The sequence below is a fragment of the Sminthopsis crassicaudata genome, chromosome 3 (genome assembly GCF_048593235.1).
Source record: "Sminthopsis crassicaudata isolate SCR6 chromosome 3, ASM4859323v1, whole genome shotgun sequence".
Classification (NCBI taxonomy): domain Eukaryota; kingdom Metazoa; phylum Chordata; class Mammalia; order Dasyuromorphia; family Dasyuridae; genus Sminthopsis; species Sminthopsis crassicaudata.
The window spans coordinates 408,682,357-408,695,700 of NC_133619.1; the positions used below are offsets into that span (position 1 = coordinate 408,682,357).

The following is a 13,344-nucleotide window of genomic DNA, read 5'->3' on the forward strand; positions in this document are numbered from 1 at the left end:
TAAAATGACTTTAGATTATTAATATAATAAGTCAATGTGATCTAATATATAAAGCCTTAGATCATGAGAAGTGGCTTATTTTTAGTTGCTCTGCTCTACTTTTAAAAGTCATATGAATATAGAACACCTGATTGTCTTCTTCGATGATATTTAATGTCCCAAATGACACTGTCTCTTTATCTGTAAAATGGGGATAAAATATTTGTTTACCATTTGGTAACATTTTAAGTATTCTTTGTGGAGAAAAATCATCATTAAAATGTATAATTTTGGTTTGTGAAATTACTCTTTATGTCAAATCTCTTTGATACCTATGCTGTCACTGAATTTTAACATAACTGTGAAATTCCTAAGGGTTATTCAAAGACATTTAAAAGTGATTAAGGACTTGTTTTACCTTGAATCCATGCCAGGCTTTGGGGAAATGGAAGATGTTAATTCTGGGTGTGTTTATTTATTTTTTTTTTTTTTGTTTTGTTTTGTTTTTTTTGGCAATGTATAATGAAAAAAATTAGTGGAATATATAAACGCCTTTAGAAAATTGTCATTTTTTTTAGTGTACATATATTGGATTTAACGTATATTTTAACATAATTAACATGTATTGGACTACCTGCCATTTAGGGGAGGGAATGGGGGGAAAGAAGGGTAAATTTGGAACAGAAGGTTTTGCAAGGTCAGTGTTGAAAAATTACCCATGCATATATTTTGTAAATTAAAAGCTATAATCATAATAATAAAAGAAAATTGTCATTTTTATCTTGTAGGAATTTAGAGACAGAACAATAGGCTTTATGACATTTTTCCCCAATAGCTCTTTACTTATAAAGGGTCGGTTGTCTTCCTAAATTCTATAAGACAATTAAGAAAAAGGAAGGATTTCAATATAAAATGCTATCTCATCCTGACAACCTTATTAAATAAAAAGGGATTTAAATTTTTTTCTCTCTATTTAATTAAAACTTTTAGAAGTACCAGAGTAAACTCTATTTTCTTTCGACTCTCAGTGTTTTCCATTAAGAAATGTGTTTAATAGTGAAAATTCTAGTCATTGTAGTAGCTGGAAGATTTAACTTTTAACTGCTGGAACTGAACCTAAAATTTTTACTTTTTTCTGGTAATCTTCATAAGATATGCTATCTATTTCTTTGTCTTTAAAAATAATTATGCTCTATTGCAAATGTGGCTGTAAAAGGTAGTATCATTCTGCTATAATATTACTATATATAGTAAATATTATTAGTCTTAACTATTTAGTTTGCTGCCAACATATTACACTGATACCCTTAGCAACTTCCAACATACAGGTTTTTTTTGGTTCTCTCTTCCACAGGGTGTAGAACTTTTTTGTCTTTTCCATTATCAGAGCATAAGCTACTTGACATGCCCAAGCACCATTATTCTTATTCTCTTATGTCTGATTTTCTCCATCTTTTCTGCTTCCTGTAACTTCTAAAAACATTACAAGTATTCTTTTCATATGGTTAGCCAACTTATTACAGTATGTTGGTCATAAATTCTTTGGCCATGATCATTATTATTATCTGATGTCATCTACTAATCTGATACTTCACCACTAAGACTCCTTTTGAATAAAACAAGTTATTTCTATAGTAAGAGCCATTTCAGAAGCCTTAAGGTATCCAGGAAGGTAGGTACTGGCCAGATAGACAGTCTTTCATATATATATAAATAAATACATCTCTCTCTCTCTCTCTCTCTCTCTCTCTCTCTCTCTCTCTCTCTCTCTCTCTCTCTCTCTCTCTCTCTCCCCCCTATGACTTTTTGCTTTTTTAGAAACTTAGTTGTGCATCAGAATGTTAGCTAATTATTTGAATGTGGTATATGAATTTGCCAGATATTATCAATACAGATAAATTTTGGATCAAAATTTTAGAGATTTGGTTATCTGATTCTGCTGTGTTTAGGAGTCAGATAAACTAAAAATAATTACAAGCAATGTGGTTGATTTGTGGTTGCAATGAAGGTATTTTAATTTGATTTTTTAAATGAGTAAATAGTAAGTTATTCTGTCATCATAGATAATCTGCATAACTATGTTAATATAAGAAGGCTACCAAGACATTGTAGATAGTCCTCTTAAATTTTACAAATTACATAAACATATTTCAAATCATCTAGTTAAAAGCAACAAAAATAATACATTGATTATTAACTGGCCTTTGGTACTTAATTTATAAGGGAAAGGCAGACCAATATGAGAATCAGAATAGCATTGACTTTTAAATCTCAAGTTTTTATAAATTTCCACAATAAACATTCTTGTTCTTTTCTTATTAAATTTATGCATTTCTTTTCATTGTATTAAATGATGTGCTGGCTAAATAGCTAATTTTTTAAAATATAAAACATAAATTACTTGTTTCAGTAAAAGTTGCATTCTAAAAATATTTCAGATAAGTTAATATAAAAATGTTCAATCTGATATAATTTGGATTTTTTTCCAGTGCTGCAGGTGGAGAAATTTTCAACCTATGCTTACCTGACCTAGTTGAAATGGTCTCTGAAAATGATATCATCAGACTTATTAGACAAATATTGGAAGGAGTTTCTTATCTACATCACAACAATATTGTGCACCTTGATTTGAAGGTAACTTGTTAACATGCAGTGTTTCTGTTCCTGTCTAGTCCTCAGCTAGCAAGTAAGGTCAAATAATATGTTAGAATCCTACAGTTTTAATGTGCTTTTTTACATACATTACATAATCCTGTTTCTATGTCTAAATTAGGCGTTCAGTTTAACCATGACATTATTTAAAAAACCATTATATGTTATTCTCTTTCCTATAAGAACATTGAAGTCTCACAGATTTATGTTAATTTATGAATTAGCTGATTTGAATTATTTAGGCTGGAAGGGCCCTTTGGAAAAAGTTAGTGGTTATCACAACAGATTAAATATAGCAGACTAAGAGGATGATGAGCTAGTAGAGCTAGACATCCTGAAGACAGGATAGGGAAAAGAGAAAAATTATAAAAAGCAGCCACTAAAAATAATAGCACTTTGCATCTGGTACTCTGTCAGCACAGAACGACATAGACTTAAATGCCTTTATTGCCCCTGGATAATGCAAAATATAGAATAGTGAAATAATTGCTGTTCCTCATGGTGACCCTGAATCATAAAGAAATGGCTCTATTTAACCCACATTTATTTTTTCACAGTAAGATTCTTTATTTTACATATGTTACATGTCTCAAAATGTTACATTTTGCTTTGACAATTCCCAACAGACACCCAAACAATCTTCTCTCCATCTTGAGTTTCAAGATTTGCATTAGAAAGTTTGCAGTTAAAATAATTGTAATAGAGAAATATTCTGGGAAAGATAAGAGCCCCCAGTAGACAACTTTTCTAGGAATTTACCTAGAAAAGTTGTCTACTGGGGGCTCTTCTCTTTCTGACACTATTAGATCAATGAGATAGTAAATGTGACCAAATTTCTATTATGTAAATAATAGCACTGTATCATTTCATGATTGCTAAAATAGAAATGTAGCATATTAAATCCAACAACTTAAATAGTGTGATATTTTTATGAGAGATAATAGGAATTCCTGAATATCTAGGGAAGAACATGAATTATGTAATTATGAATTAAAAAAAAAAAAGAACATACACGAAACAGTATGGTGTAAGATAGGTCTCAGAAGGTCTCTGGGGTAAAATTCTATCCTTAGTGGTTACTAAGGATACTAATGTTTACTGGTTATATCACCTTGGGTAATCTCATAGTCCCCCAGGCAATCAGATCTCTTCAATTCCAGAGCATTTACTGATTTGACCCGTCCTGGTAGTGGAAGTTTGTTCAGTCATGTCCAACCCTTCATGACCTCATAGATCATAACATGCCAGTGCTATCCAAGTGTTTTTGTTTTTGTTTTTGGTTTTTTTTTTGGGTGGGGGGCAAAGATACTAAAGTGGTTTGCTATTTCCTTCTCCAGTGGTTTAATACAAACAGATTTACTTGTCTATAGTCACTTAGCTAATAAGTGTCTGGAACTGGATTTGAACTCAGTCGTCCTGACTGAAAGCCCAGTACCTTATCCAATCTAGCTGTCTCCAAAGCAAATAGAGGTTAGATGACTTGGTCAGAGTCACAGGGTCTTCCCAGCTCCAGGCCCAATGCACTATCCACTGAACCATCTATAATAGTTCCCTACATTATGAAATTATGTCCAGTCACAAAAACAAAAATAAAACCCACAAATGACAAATATGGAAGATTTAGTGTTGTAATTTTCCTTTATAGAAAGTATTTGTAACAAAACCTGAACTTTTAACTATGAACTATAAGTTTAGGTGTTTGTATGTATAATATTCCCATTTTGACTTACATTTCAGTGATTCTAAAATCTAATACATTCAATTTTCATTTGTTTCTTGCCTGATACTGGTGTTGTGGTTTTAATAAAGAATAAGCTTTAAGTAGTACATTAATAATATTTCTATTTTCTGTGCAGCCTCAAAATATCTTATTAAGCAGCATTTCTCCACTTGGAGATATAAAAATTGTAGATTTTGGAATGTCTCGGAAAATAGGGAATGCATGTGAATTGAGAGAGATAATGGGAACTCCCGAATACCTAGGTAAGAATTTTCCCTTTACTTTCTATTGCTAAATTAAATAAATAAGTACATAGTAAAAGAAATAGCTAGTGGTATAGAGAGAATTATTTGGAACATCTATTTCCAGTATATATTTATTCAGTATGTTTTCCAGGACTCTTCCTTGATGCTGACTGAAGTTTTGTACTATTAGCATCATGAGCCCTAGCCAACAACAGATTAAGAATGAATTTGGGACTTAAATATTGAGGTGGTTACCAGAGGGGGGGGAAAAAAAAAAAGCTCACGATGTCTTTTAGGGACAACAGTCCCAAAAGTGGAACTGTCTGAAGAGGAAGAATTCAATACTATGTGTTCAGGCTGATCTGAAAATGGCTAGAGAAGTAAAAGGCATGTCCCTTTTTGGTAGCATGCTGGGATCTGAAAATGGAGAGAAAGTCGACAGTGTAGACTAACAAAACTGATAACAGGTGAAAAGTAGAGTCCAGATGTAACATGGCTCCATCAGAAGGTTTTAAAAATAGAGAGTTCAAGACTGGTCAGATCCACCTAATTAATCTCTCTGAGGAGCAGCTATGGAAAACTTCAGCTCACTGCTATACTCTTTTGAATGAAAGGAAGACAGCTGTTTTGAAAAGGGCAGTGGGCCTAGCAGGCCACTATTTTTTTAGCAGCTTCAAAAGAGGTGCACATAGTCTTAGACTAGTGAAATTTTAATCCTCAACCAAAATTTATCCTAAAAATACTGACTTTGGACTTCTTTGAGCAATTATTCATTGGCAAATATTTTTTGATGATCAGCCAATTGCATTCTTGACACTGCATTAAAAATGTTCATTAAATAATATCATGAGTTCCCAGTCTTTTCAAAATCAAAAACAAATATGAAAATATTTAAAAAGTAATTTAAACATTAAATAATTAAAAATTCAATCTGACTTTTACTTTTCAGCTCCAGAAGTTTTGAACTATGATCCTATTACCACAGCAACAGACATGTGGTAAGTTTTTGTTAATATCTTATTTTTTATCTTAACCATTGAAACATTTTTTTTTCTGTAGTAATCTTTTTTCATTGCAAGTTTTCTAATGTGAATTACATATTTAATGCAGAAAGGCAAGTGATTCTACATATTAATTGACCCAAATAGCCACATTAAGCACTGGAAAAACATTTCCCAATGTTATATAAATTTTATCACTTTTATAATTTTGTGACAGCAAACTTAAATCACAAATATGGATACAGTCATTATATGGAGGCAGAAAGCATTCCTGAGTTTTCATCTGCTTACTCAATTTCACTTGAATCTTTTTATTGACACGTTTAACTCAACATGTTCAGAATTAAACCCATCTTCTTCTAAACTTTTTCCCCTTCTAACATTCTTATTTCTATTGACACTGCCACTGTTTTTTGTTACTTACACTCAAAATCTCAGTCATATCTTCCTCTATATCCCACATTTAATCAACTGCTAAGTCCCTTAAAATAATCTCTTCTCCTTTTCTCGTACTTTGCCAATGCTCTCAAACACTACCTTATTACATCTCACCTAACTTATTGTGATGACCCTCTCAGTTGCCTCCCTCTTCAGTGAGTTTTAGTCTTCATGTTGCTATCACAATAAAGTTTTTAATGGAGAAATCTAATCACATTATTGTGAAACTCTTCAAATTCCTTTGGTGGAAACCTATTATCATCAGAATAAGCTGCAGACTCCTTAGCCTGGAATTCAGGATCCTCCACATTTGGCTTCACTTTATATTTCCCATCCTTTTTCATGTTGTTCCCCTTACACATTGTAGATTGTCATCAAACTGGACTATTGGCCACTGCCTGATCCTGTACTGATCTGTCCTTGCCTTCATGCACATAGTAACTATAGTATAGAATTGAATGTATCAGAATAAGAGAGGCAGGTACAAAGCATTGTGCAAAAGCAGAGAAAAAAAAAAGATAATTTCTGAGTAGGGAATCACAGTTAACTGGAGGGGGAGATGGCATCTGCGTGTGACTTTGAAATATTCAAGGTTTTAAAAAGTCATAAGAAAGGGGTTAGGGTAGGAAGTTACAACCTAGGTAAATGATATGAACAAAGGCACAGTGCTAGGAAAGCGCTAGACATATCCAGAAGATGGGAAGTATTATGTTTTAGCTGGACCATAGCATAGAAGGGGAAAATAGTGTAGGTTAAGGCTATAAACATGACTCATTAACTGAGAGCTTGTTCCTCAAAAACTGCTAATGTTGTGGCCAGACGTTGAGCACCCCCACTTTCTTGACTATAGATCCAGGCCTTATAGAGAGTAGATAGGTCATACAAGGCCCTGAATGACAAGCTAAGGAATTCTTTCTTTTCTGATTCTTTTTCAGGAATGTTGGCATAATTGCATACATGTTACTAATGCATACATCTCCATTTGTGGGAGAAGACAATCAAGAAACATACCTCAATATTTCCCAAGTCAATGTGGATTACTCTGAAGAAATGTTTTCATCAGTCTCACAGCTGGCCAAAGACTTTATTCAGTGTCTTTTAGTAAAAAACCCAGAGTAAGTAATATAATCAGTGATTATGAATAAGTTTGATATTTGATCAACAGAGGATATACATGCATACTCTCATTAATTCAGATAAAATAGAAATAAAAGGTTTAACTCAAATATCTTAAAAACATTGTTTTTGACATTTTATATGTATGCACACATATAAACATATAGTATATCTAAGATCTTCAGTTGCGTTGGTTTGGGAACTCAAAGTATGAATATCATAGGTGTAGATTATAGTCTCGTGAAGTTGCCTGAGGTGCATAAAGGTTATGTAACTCATTCAGGTTCATACAACTAGTAAATATTGAGAGAGATTTGAATCCAGGTATTTCTGAGTCAAAGTTCCATGCTGCCTCTCACATACATATACATCTTACATTAAAAAATTAAGAGTTAGCTAAAAATTATTTTTCTAAATGACAGCATGATTAGATGCTAATGAAAGGAATCTAAAATTTGGCATAGTAATTGGTTGTGTCAAGGAAATTCTCAGTATATAGATTTCTTTTAATAGTTACTTTTTTCTTTAAAATCAGTTCATCTAGTTACAGTTGGAGGTTGGCAATATGATGCTAATCAAGATATTTTTGCTTAATATCATAATTAAGGAGCTTTTTTCACACAAGAACTCAGAATATTTTCTCCTTTCTGATCTTAATCACCAAGCCTATTAGGAAATACAGTAAATGCCATGGGAAGAAAAAATTGTACACATTCTAATGTTGTGAATGTAGACCCAAGATTAGAATCAAGCATTCTTCTTGAGAGATTAGGACTAGTCTTTCCAGATTAAGCTTTGTTTCAAAAACAAAATCCAGAGAACTGAGAACAGCCTTCTTCCTTTCATTTTACAGGGACAGACCAACAGCAGAAGACTGTTTGTCTCATCCTTGGCTCCAGCAACGGGATTTTGTGGACTTGTTTCATCCTGAAGAAACTTCCTGTTCTTCTCAAATTCAAGAGCACACAGTCAGAAACTCAGAAGACAAAACCACTAAAACTACTTGTAATGGAACCTGTGGAGACCGAGAAGATAAAGAGAATATCCCTGAGGACATTAGTACGGTTTCCAAACGATTTCGTTTTGATGATTCCTTGCATAACCCCCAGGAACTTGTTCCAGATCTGTTATGCTAGCAACTTTCTCTTGATTTTATGAACTAAAAGTTAAAATCCACTGCAGTGTTGTCTATGAAATGTTGTATTTTGTACCTTCATGTTTAACGTGCTTATACTGAACATGCACTTTTGATTTGGGGAACAAGTGAAGGAAATGTATTTGTGTTAAAGTATTGGTTCATAATAAGAAATCTTGCTCCTTGTCCTGGAACCACAGAACTCACCAGAACAGAAAATTTAAATAGTATATTTGCACATTTCAAATATCACTTCAAAAAATAATAATTTTGAACATTTTTATCTATGTAAATAAGCTTCTGTAAATAAGAGAAACTAAGCTAAATTTCACTAGGTTTGCCAAAGAGTTGCTATACAGTACCAACTAAGTACTTCTGGTACTACTCCTTTTTTTTGGCTAAGACATAAATGTAGCAAAATGAAGAAATTGAAAGTTAGTCGTTTGCTATTCTATTAATTGAATTTATTTAGAACAATGAAATTAGAATCAAGCTGTTCCATTTGCTACTCTTTCCACCTAAATATCCAGAAGCCATTTTGCAACTGAGAAAAGCATTCAACCTTTAGTTGACTGATTCTGCACACAAAGAATGTGATATTTTTCTTCATAAAAGATATAATATGGGTTTCCCTTACAATTTGTCACTCAGGAAAGTGTTTTGAAACTTGGGTTTTGTAGTTGTGATAGGTTTTTCCCCACCTCCAAAATGTACCCATTCAAATACAGTTTGGAAGATGGTTACAAAATAGCTGGCAAAGCCTTCTGGTTATTGCTCATTGAAGATGCCTTAGAAAACAGTATTAAGCAGCCATATCTAACGAGGAATGGGAGAGTATGTGGCCAAATTTAGCTTTGGAAGTAAGTAACAGAATTTAGAATATAGAATAATAAACTTAAGATTCTAAAACAAATCATTCAACATGCAAATAGGTCTGAGAATAAACTATTCAAGCACAGTCTTTCAAAAGTACAAATGACTCGTGTCCAGTAGAGAGCCAAGCTCAATCGTATTTAAACGTCTTTTGTACACACACCCCTCACAATGAGTAGTGAGCTTCAGTATGAAATCCATGATGTTCTACAGTGGCCTATGTAATAACTGAAGACTACATCATTTTCTTTGGTTTTAACCCAGAAATTATCACCTGGAATCCTTGGTGTCCTCTGAAAAAGGTCCAAACAAAGGATGGCAGATATACTTGTGCCTAGCCAATCCTTACAGTCTACACAAAGAGTGGCCTTCATTAGCAGGTGTTTTATCTCCTAGTTGTGTAGCTTAGGGCAAGGGAATGAGAGATTTCATGACCTATTGACCACCTTAAACTATAAAGAGGCCAACTTTTGGCCAAAAAATGGTAGATATCTCTAGTTACCTTCCTAGAGGTCCAATTGTCTCAGTAATAACTTTCAGACAAAATCATTATTACTAATAGTAAAGTGGGGTGGGTCTTTTCCCCTTAATATTGCATTTATTTAATGTCGAGTTTTTTTAAAAGAGGAATTCTATGTGTTGAATATATGTGTGTTTTTTAAATATATGATCATCTACACAGCTCTTGATTCATACTAATTCTAGATTCGTCAAAGACCTGTGAATCAATTTTTTCAACTCAGGTGCCAAAAGAATTTTTCTCATATCATGTAAATATATAAAAAATTAGTTTTTGAACAACAGGCTAGAAATTCTAAAATGGGCATCTTCCTTTTCTATAAAAGCAAAGGTTTATAGTTTTGTAATGATTGTTTCCATTGTTTTGCAATCAGTATTAAGTTAGTGCACTCAAGTGTCAAATAACTTTTTTAATGGGGTATTGGGAACTGTTATATGTATCCATTTTCTATGTTAAAATAAATTCTCACTAGTCCAGAAATAGCACTCCACATCAATACATGAAAATAAGCAAGAAATGTAAAATATTGCAATATTCTGAGCACTAAATATTTTTGGAGCCTTTCATATCAGTTTCTTTTGTTACTGGAAGAAGCTTACATTTAGCCAATCTCTGCTTTCCCCCTTAGCTATAGGGTATATTATATATCAAATTTTAAGTTAAATCTTTAAAAGTCTTTCAATTAATATTTTCATCTTCTGAAATTAAGGTTTATTGTGAAAAGACAGTAAAACTTGAATTATGGTAGCACTCATCGTGTAAAATTCCAGTTTCTATAAAAATGAATGTAAGTCCACTTATAGACAAAGTAAGCAGTACCTTAAACTGTTTACTGACTCTTTTTATTGTTTCATTTTAAGTTGAATCCTATGAATGAGAAGGTATTATTTTGAAATATATAATCATTAAAAATTTCTGATTTTATTCCAGGATGTTAAACTTTTCAAGTCTCCTACTTGAAGTGCTTAAAAAAGTTTAACCACAAATTGCTTTAAAAACAAGAGAAAATACAATAGAATAGTAATGTTTCATCAAACCACAGTAAAAGAATGTGTCAAAGATTTATAGTTTTTTCCCCATTACTTGATTAGAATGATTTTTAGTTTGCTAACTTTACAAAATAGAGGTCAATATGGTATAGCTTAAAATGGGCAAACAGCAATTCAGTAGTAAATTGTGAAGTTATCTGAAATTTTACTAAATCTTTTAAAGTGACTTTAAAAAGGTAAAACTGAAGTGATACAAAAAAAGGTTGCAAAAAGGTTAAACATTTACTAAAACATTACAATTTTTTTCTATGTCCTTTCAGGATATACTGGTAATTAAAAATAATTTAAATTGTTTTTTTTAAAGCCACAATGAGCAAGGATAAATTAGGAAATCATTGAAACTAAATGTATAGTTTTTCTTTTTTCATTTTTCAATCACAGTGACTCGTACAAATCTTCATTTTCTCAAAGGGTCAAATAACAAATTAAAATGGAAGAGAAGTAGGGCATTTTCACCAATTCAGAAATGGAGGTCACCTCAACAGGGATAAATATCATTAATTGCTCAACCACTCCAAAGTTGAATTTTAAGTTGTAATTTTGCAAAATAAAATTTCCTTTCTGAATATGGAATGTAAAGAGTTATAGAGACTATTTTAAACATAGAAATTTAGATTATCAGTGATCACTTTGACTTCACTTTCCACTATAAAGTTACAGAAAGTATAAAACAAATACAAAGCACTTTAAACATATACACACAGACACACATGAAATAGCGTATTGTCCTCAAAAAACATTTATCAATTTTGATGTTTAAAATTGTTTACAATTTTTTTGTCTTCAGTTAAGCAACTGGATTTCCAAACTAAGCCAACATCTAGCAATTGATACTTTTTGAAATGTGTAAACAATTGGATTTCCAAACTAAGCCAACATCTAGCAATTGATACTTTTTGAAATGTGTAAACAATTGTACTTTTATTTCAAAGTATAAAACAAAGTTTGAATTCTCTGGATTATTGTAAATAATTTTATGAAAACAGAGTGCTTTAACTTACTGTAAAATATTGTATATATTCAAGTATAAGTCTGACTGCTCTGTGGTAACTTTTATTAGATAATTTAAGTTTTTAAGGATAGAATGACAGATGTGATTCTCTTTGAGCACTGTTCATTCTATGTACTTAATGAGTTTTTGATTGTACATTAAATGGCATCTTTTTTTGTATTTACAGTTGTCTTTATTTCAAAGCAATTTCTGAAGTATATTTTGAAAGAGTGCTTTAGTCATCTGAGTGACGATCTTAATTCCTGTTACTCCTGCAGAAGGGTCTATTTCTCACTTTTGAGAAAAGAGCTGATGATAGGGTTAAACCCTCATAACAGAAATTGGGACAAATGATAGCTACCCTTTGGTGGTGTAGTTAGGTTCAAGAATTCAGGAAACACAGATAAGTCTCATAATTGTTTCTCTAACTCCCTGGTTTACTGATATTCTAGAAATCACAAGAAAATTTGTTTTCTGCCTCTGCCATGCAAAGTTCCCTGTCTTGCCTGATCTGAGGAAATGGGGCCACAAAAGTATACAACTAAATCCCAGGCAACACTACTAATTGTGCTGTCTTCCCCACATTAGAATGTAAGCAGGAGCAGTTTTGTCTTGTCTTGTATCCATGGTACTTAATACAATATCAGGCATGTATAAACCACTTTAAAACGTACATATTTAACTCATTTATCACTATTGTTCATTGTTACATAATAGTTTTTGTTTTCAAGAGGTTAAATTGTAAACCTGCTTCTGATCAAAATGATAGACTAACTTTTCACCATCATTCAAACTACCAACTGCCTCTTTTACACTTCTGTACTACTGTCTCCAAAAAATAACACAAATGACCACTGGGTTCTCTACTTGTGTATGTTGTTCAGCTGTTTTCAATTAAGAATAACTCTACATGACCTTATTTTGATTTTTTGGCAAAATAACTGAAGCAGTTTGCCAGTTTTTGTTTTGTTTTGGTTTTTCCAATTCTTCATACAGATAAGGAAATGAGGCAAACATTAAGTGACTTTTCCAGGGTCACACAGCAAGCTAGTATCTGAGACCAGGATTTGAACTCAGAAAGACTCATCCTGACTCCAGATCAGGCACTGTACTACTTAACCTAATCTTAATTGGGCTTCACACTACATAGCAATGCCTTTCTTCACTATTGCACTCCTTAAGGTATCTTTCTGTCTTAAGCCTACTACCTGTTCTCACTTCTGTCCTATCAGAGGACTTTGTTGAGAAAATTGAGACTATCTGCAATGAGCTCCCTTTTGTCGTCTCTTCAAAACATTGACATCATTTTTGGGGAGGATGACTTCACCCTCCTGATGAAGAGTTTTTTTTTTTTTTTTTTTTTCTCCAGGAGATTTATATTTCTGATTATTCTTTTCCATATCTAATCTCCTCTTTATTCTGCTGTGGGCTCTTTCCCCACACTCACTAGTTTGGGGATTTCATTAGCAACCATCGCCAGTGATCATCTCTGTTGTAGATTTCTCCCAAATGTAAACATATTCATCGATTTTCTCCTAATCTCATATTCTCAACTATAATCTGTACATTTCTACCACTGTAGCACTTTTTGGCGTCTCAGTCTCATATCAAGAACAAAACTCATC

At 32.5% G+C, this 13,344-nt stretch overlaps 1 protein-coding gene across 1 annotated transcript in view; it reads left to right on the plus strand.

The window, feature by feature from the left end:
- STK17B (serine/threonine kinase 17b) overlaps positions 1–11,899 on the plus strand; it is a 36,006-nt gene extending 24,107 nt beyond the window's left edge. The window contains exons 4-8 of the mRNA XM_074302813.1: positions 2,469–2,613; positions 4,488–4,614; positions 5,546–5,594; positions 6,971–7,150; positions 8,005–11,899. Coding sequence (XP_074158914.1) covers positions 2,469–2,613; positions 4,488–4,614; positions 5,546–5,594; positions 6,971–7,150; positions 8,005–8,287 — 784 coding nt within the window. The 3' untranslated portion in view covers positions 8,288–11,899. The remainder of the gene's footprint in view (positions 1–2,468; positions 2,614–4,487; positions 4,615–5,545; positions 5,595–6,970; positions 7,151–8,004) is intronic.
- The last annotated feature ends 1,445 nt before the right edge of the window (positions 11,900–13,344 follow it).